General features: G+C 60.3%; 1 protein-coding gene across 1 annotated transcript; it reads left to right on the top strand.

The window, feature by feature from the left end:
- Positions 1–780: 780 nt before the first annotated feature.
- Positions 781–1,935, top strand: LOC146621129 (uncharacterized). Its single transcript, XM_085367737.1, has one exon. It carries the CDS (start codon positions 781–783, stop codon positions 1,933–1,935), a length of 1,155 nt encoding a protein of 384 aa, XP_085223863.1.
- The last annotated feature ends 718 nt before the right edge of the window (positions 1,936–2,653 follow it).

The raw sequence follows: 2,653 nt of genomic DNA on the forward strand, positions 1-2,653 counted from the left end.
GCTGAGTCAGCAGACCAAGGACCGGCAGCTCAAAATCACACAGCTGCTCTCCTGTCCGGCCGGCTGGTGGAACCTCAGCCTGATACGCTGGCCCCGGCATCGTTAAAGAAGCGACGCTTGCGCCGCCGGCGTGCCTCACCGCAGTCAGACTCTAAAACTTTCCAACAGCCGGCTGTGGTGAGTCATATGGACAATTCATCTTCATTCACCTCATCTGTTTATTCACTGGACTGTGTGAAAGCTAACCTCGTAGCACAGCCAGCTGCCCAGCCTGTAGCCGTAGCACAGCCGGCTGCCCGGCCTGTAGCCGTAGCACAGCCGGCTACCCGGCCTGTAGCCGTAGCACAGCCGGCTGCCCGGCCTGTAGCCGTAGCACAGCCAGCTGCCCGGCCTGTAGCCGTAGCACAGCCAGCTGCCCAGCCTGTAGCCGTAGCACAGCCAGTCCAGTCAGCCTCTCGTCTTCATCCTCAGTTGGAGGCTGATATGCCTGCTGGAACTACCCTGCCATTATGTCACCTGCCTGTTGTTTCTACATCGCTGTCCAGTCTACCACGAGTAGCTGCCGCACCATTATCACCTCCGCCCTTTGCAGCTACTTCTCCACCAGCGTCCCATCAGACTGCAGCGACCGCAGAACTCTCGACTTCACCATCCACATCACCCGCTCGACCGTCATCTTCGCCACCTGCAGCTTCCGCATCGCCATCTTCACCTCCGGATCAACGACCATCTATACCCGCGTCGCCAGCTGTGGAGCTCAGCGAGCCGGAGGAGCTCAGCATGCCCGAGCGGGAGCTCAGCGAGCGGGAGGAGCCCGCGTCGCCAGCTGTGGAGCTCAGCGAGCCGGAGGAGCTCAGCATGCCCGAGCGGGAGCTCAGCGAGCGGGAGGAGCCCGCGTCGCCAGCTGTGGAGCTCAGCGAGCCGGAGGAGCTCAGCATGCCCGAGCGGGAGCTCAGCGAGTGGGAGGAGCCCGCGTCGCCAGCTGTGGAGCTCAGCGAGCCGGAGGAGCTCAGCATGCCCGAGCGGGAGCTCAGCGAGCGGGAGGAGCCCGCGTCGCCAGCTGTGGAGCTCAGCGAGCCGGAGGAGCTCAGCATGCCCGAGCAGGAGGAGCTCAGCGAGCAGGAGGAGGAGCTCAGCGAGCCGCAGGAGGAGCTCAGCGAGCCGCAGGAGCAGCTCAGCGAGCCGGAGGAGCTCAGCGAGCCGGAGGAGCTCAGCGAACCACCAGCAGAGGAGCTCGGCGAGCGGAAGGAACAACCGGCGCTGCCAGCCGAGGAGGGGCTCTCGCTGCCAGCCGAGGAGGGGCTCTCGCTGCCAGCCGAGGAGGGGCTCTCGCTGCCAGCCGAGGAGGGACCCGCTCAGCCGGAGGTCAGCGAACCGGAGGGACCTCCACGTCTAGCGCGGCCTCCACGCCATCCACGTCCAGTGCGTCCACGTCAGCGACCGGCGCGTCATAGACCATGTGCCACGCCTCGCTGTTGCTCACCGGAGCAGCGACGTTGCCACCGGACCCGTGGCAGGCCACCAGAACCGTTCCGCCGCCACCGGACCCGTGGCAGGCCACCAGAACCGTTCCGCCGCCACCGGACCCGTGGCAGGCCGCCTGAAGCGTTCCGCTTCCATCATGGGGTTGGAGGTAGGCCGCCCGAACTGTTTTCCCACCACTGCCTGACCCGTAGCGGGTTTTGCCTGCTTGCGGTCCACTGGGTCGGCCGCAAGAACTGTTGTTCCCACCATGGCAGTGGTTGGACGTTTGAACTGGGGTTTTGGGGCCCTCCGTCCGGGACCCCCCGCCGCCCGCCCGGGATTGGTTGTACTGTGGTTTTTGTTTTGTTTTTGTTTTTGGGTCGTCGGGTGCCGACCCTTAGAGGGGGGGTACTGTCACGGACCCAGTTCCAGGGATTCGGGGTCCGTGAGCAGTGTGGACTACTATTGTAGTTATTATTATTATTATTATTATTATTATTATTATTATTATTATCATTATTGTGGTTGTTGTTATTATGGTTGTGTCTGCTGTCCTGTTTTTCCGTGTTGGTGTACTGTCAGGTGTTTAGGGGTGTGTGCTTGTGTATGTGAGGGTGCGGTCGTGGCAGGCACTTTTAGGCCTGGTGGGTGTGGCCCTGCCAGCTGACCGGTCCCACCCAGGAATCCACACACACCTGGCGCCGATCAAGCCTCGTCAGAGGAGCTTCAAAACAGTGTGGCTGAGAGCTCCTCGACGCTGGATCGTTGAGTGACTTCCCGTCAGTCTTAAGTGTATTGTGCAAGGTTAGTGCAAGTCTACTGTTAGGTTTTGTACTCACGGCTGCCTTTGGTATACGTGTTTCCTCAGGAGGAATTGTGGCGACCAGGAGGCAGCACACGGACAGTACACAGGGAACGGAGACAGAGCACGGAGCACGGGATAAAGGAGAAGACACGGAACGGGAGTTGGGATCGCACGGGGGGATTTATTGTTGTTCGGATTGTCACCACTGTAAATAAACACTGTTGCACTGTAGAGTCCTGCATTTTGGGTCCTCCTTTCCCCACATCCCCACGGTCTGCCAGCGAGACCGTGACAGATATCTGCAGACAAAACACTGATTCTTCCTAGGTGTTGTATGGTTGAATTACTCAAAATGTGTCAGTATGTAGTGGTTTAACAAATTTA

Source organism: Diplotaxodon limnothrissa, linkage group LG12 (assembly GCF_057381915.1).
Source record: "Diplotaxodon limnothrissa isolate DT_005_m linkage group LG12, D_limnothrissa_male_GT1.1, whole genome shotgun sequence".
NCBI classification, from domain to species: Eukaryota; Metazoa; Chordata; class Actinopteri; order Cichliformes; family Cichlidae; genus Diplotaxodon; species Diplotaxodon limnothrissa.

Excerpts from the sequence above, each read along its gene's own strand:
- LOC146621129 (XM_085367737.1), top strand. The coding sequence starts at position 781 with ATGCCCGAGCGGGAGCTCAGCGAGCGGGAGGAGCCCGCGTCGCCAGCT.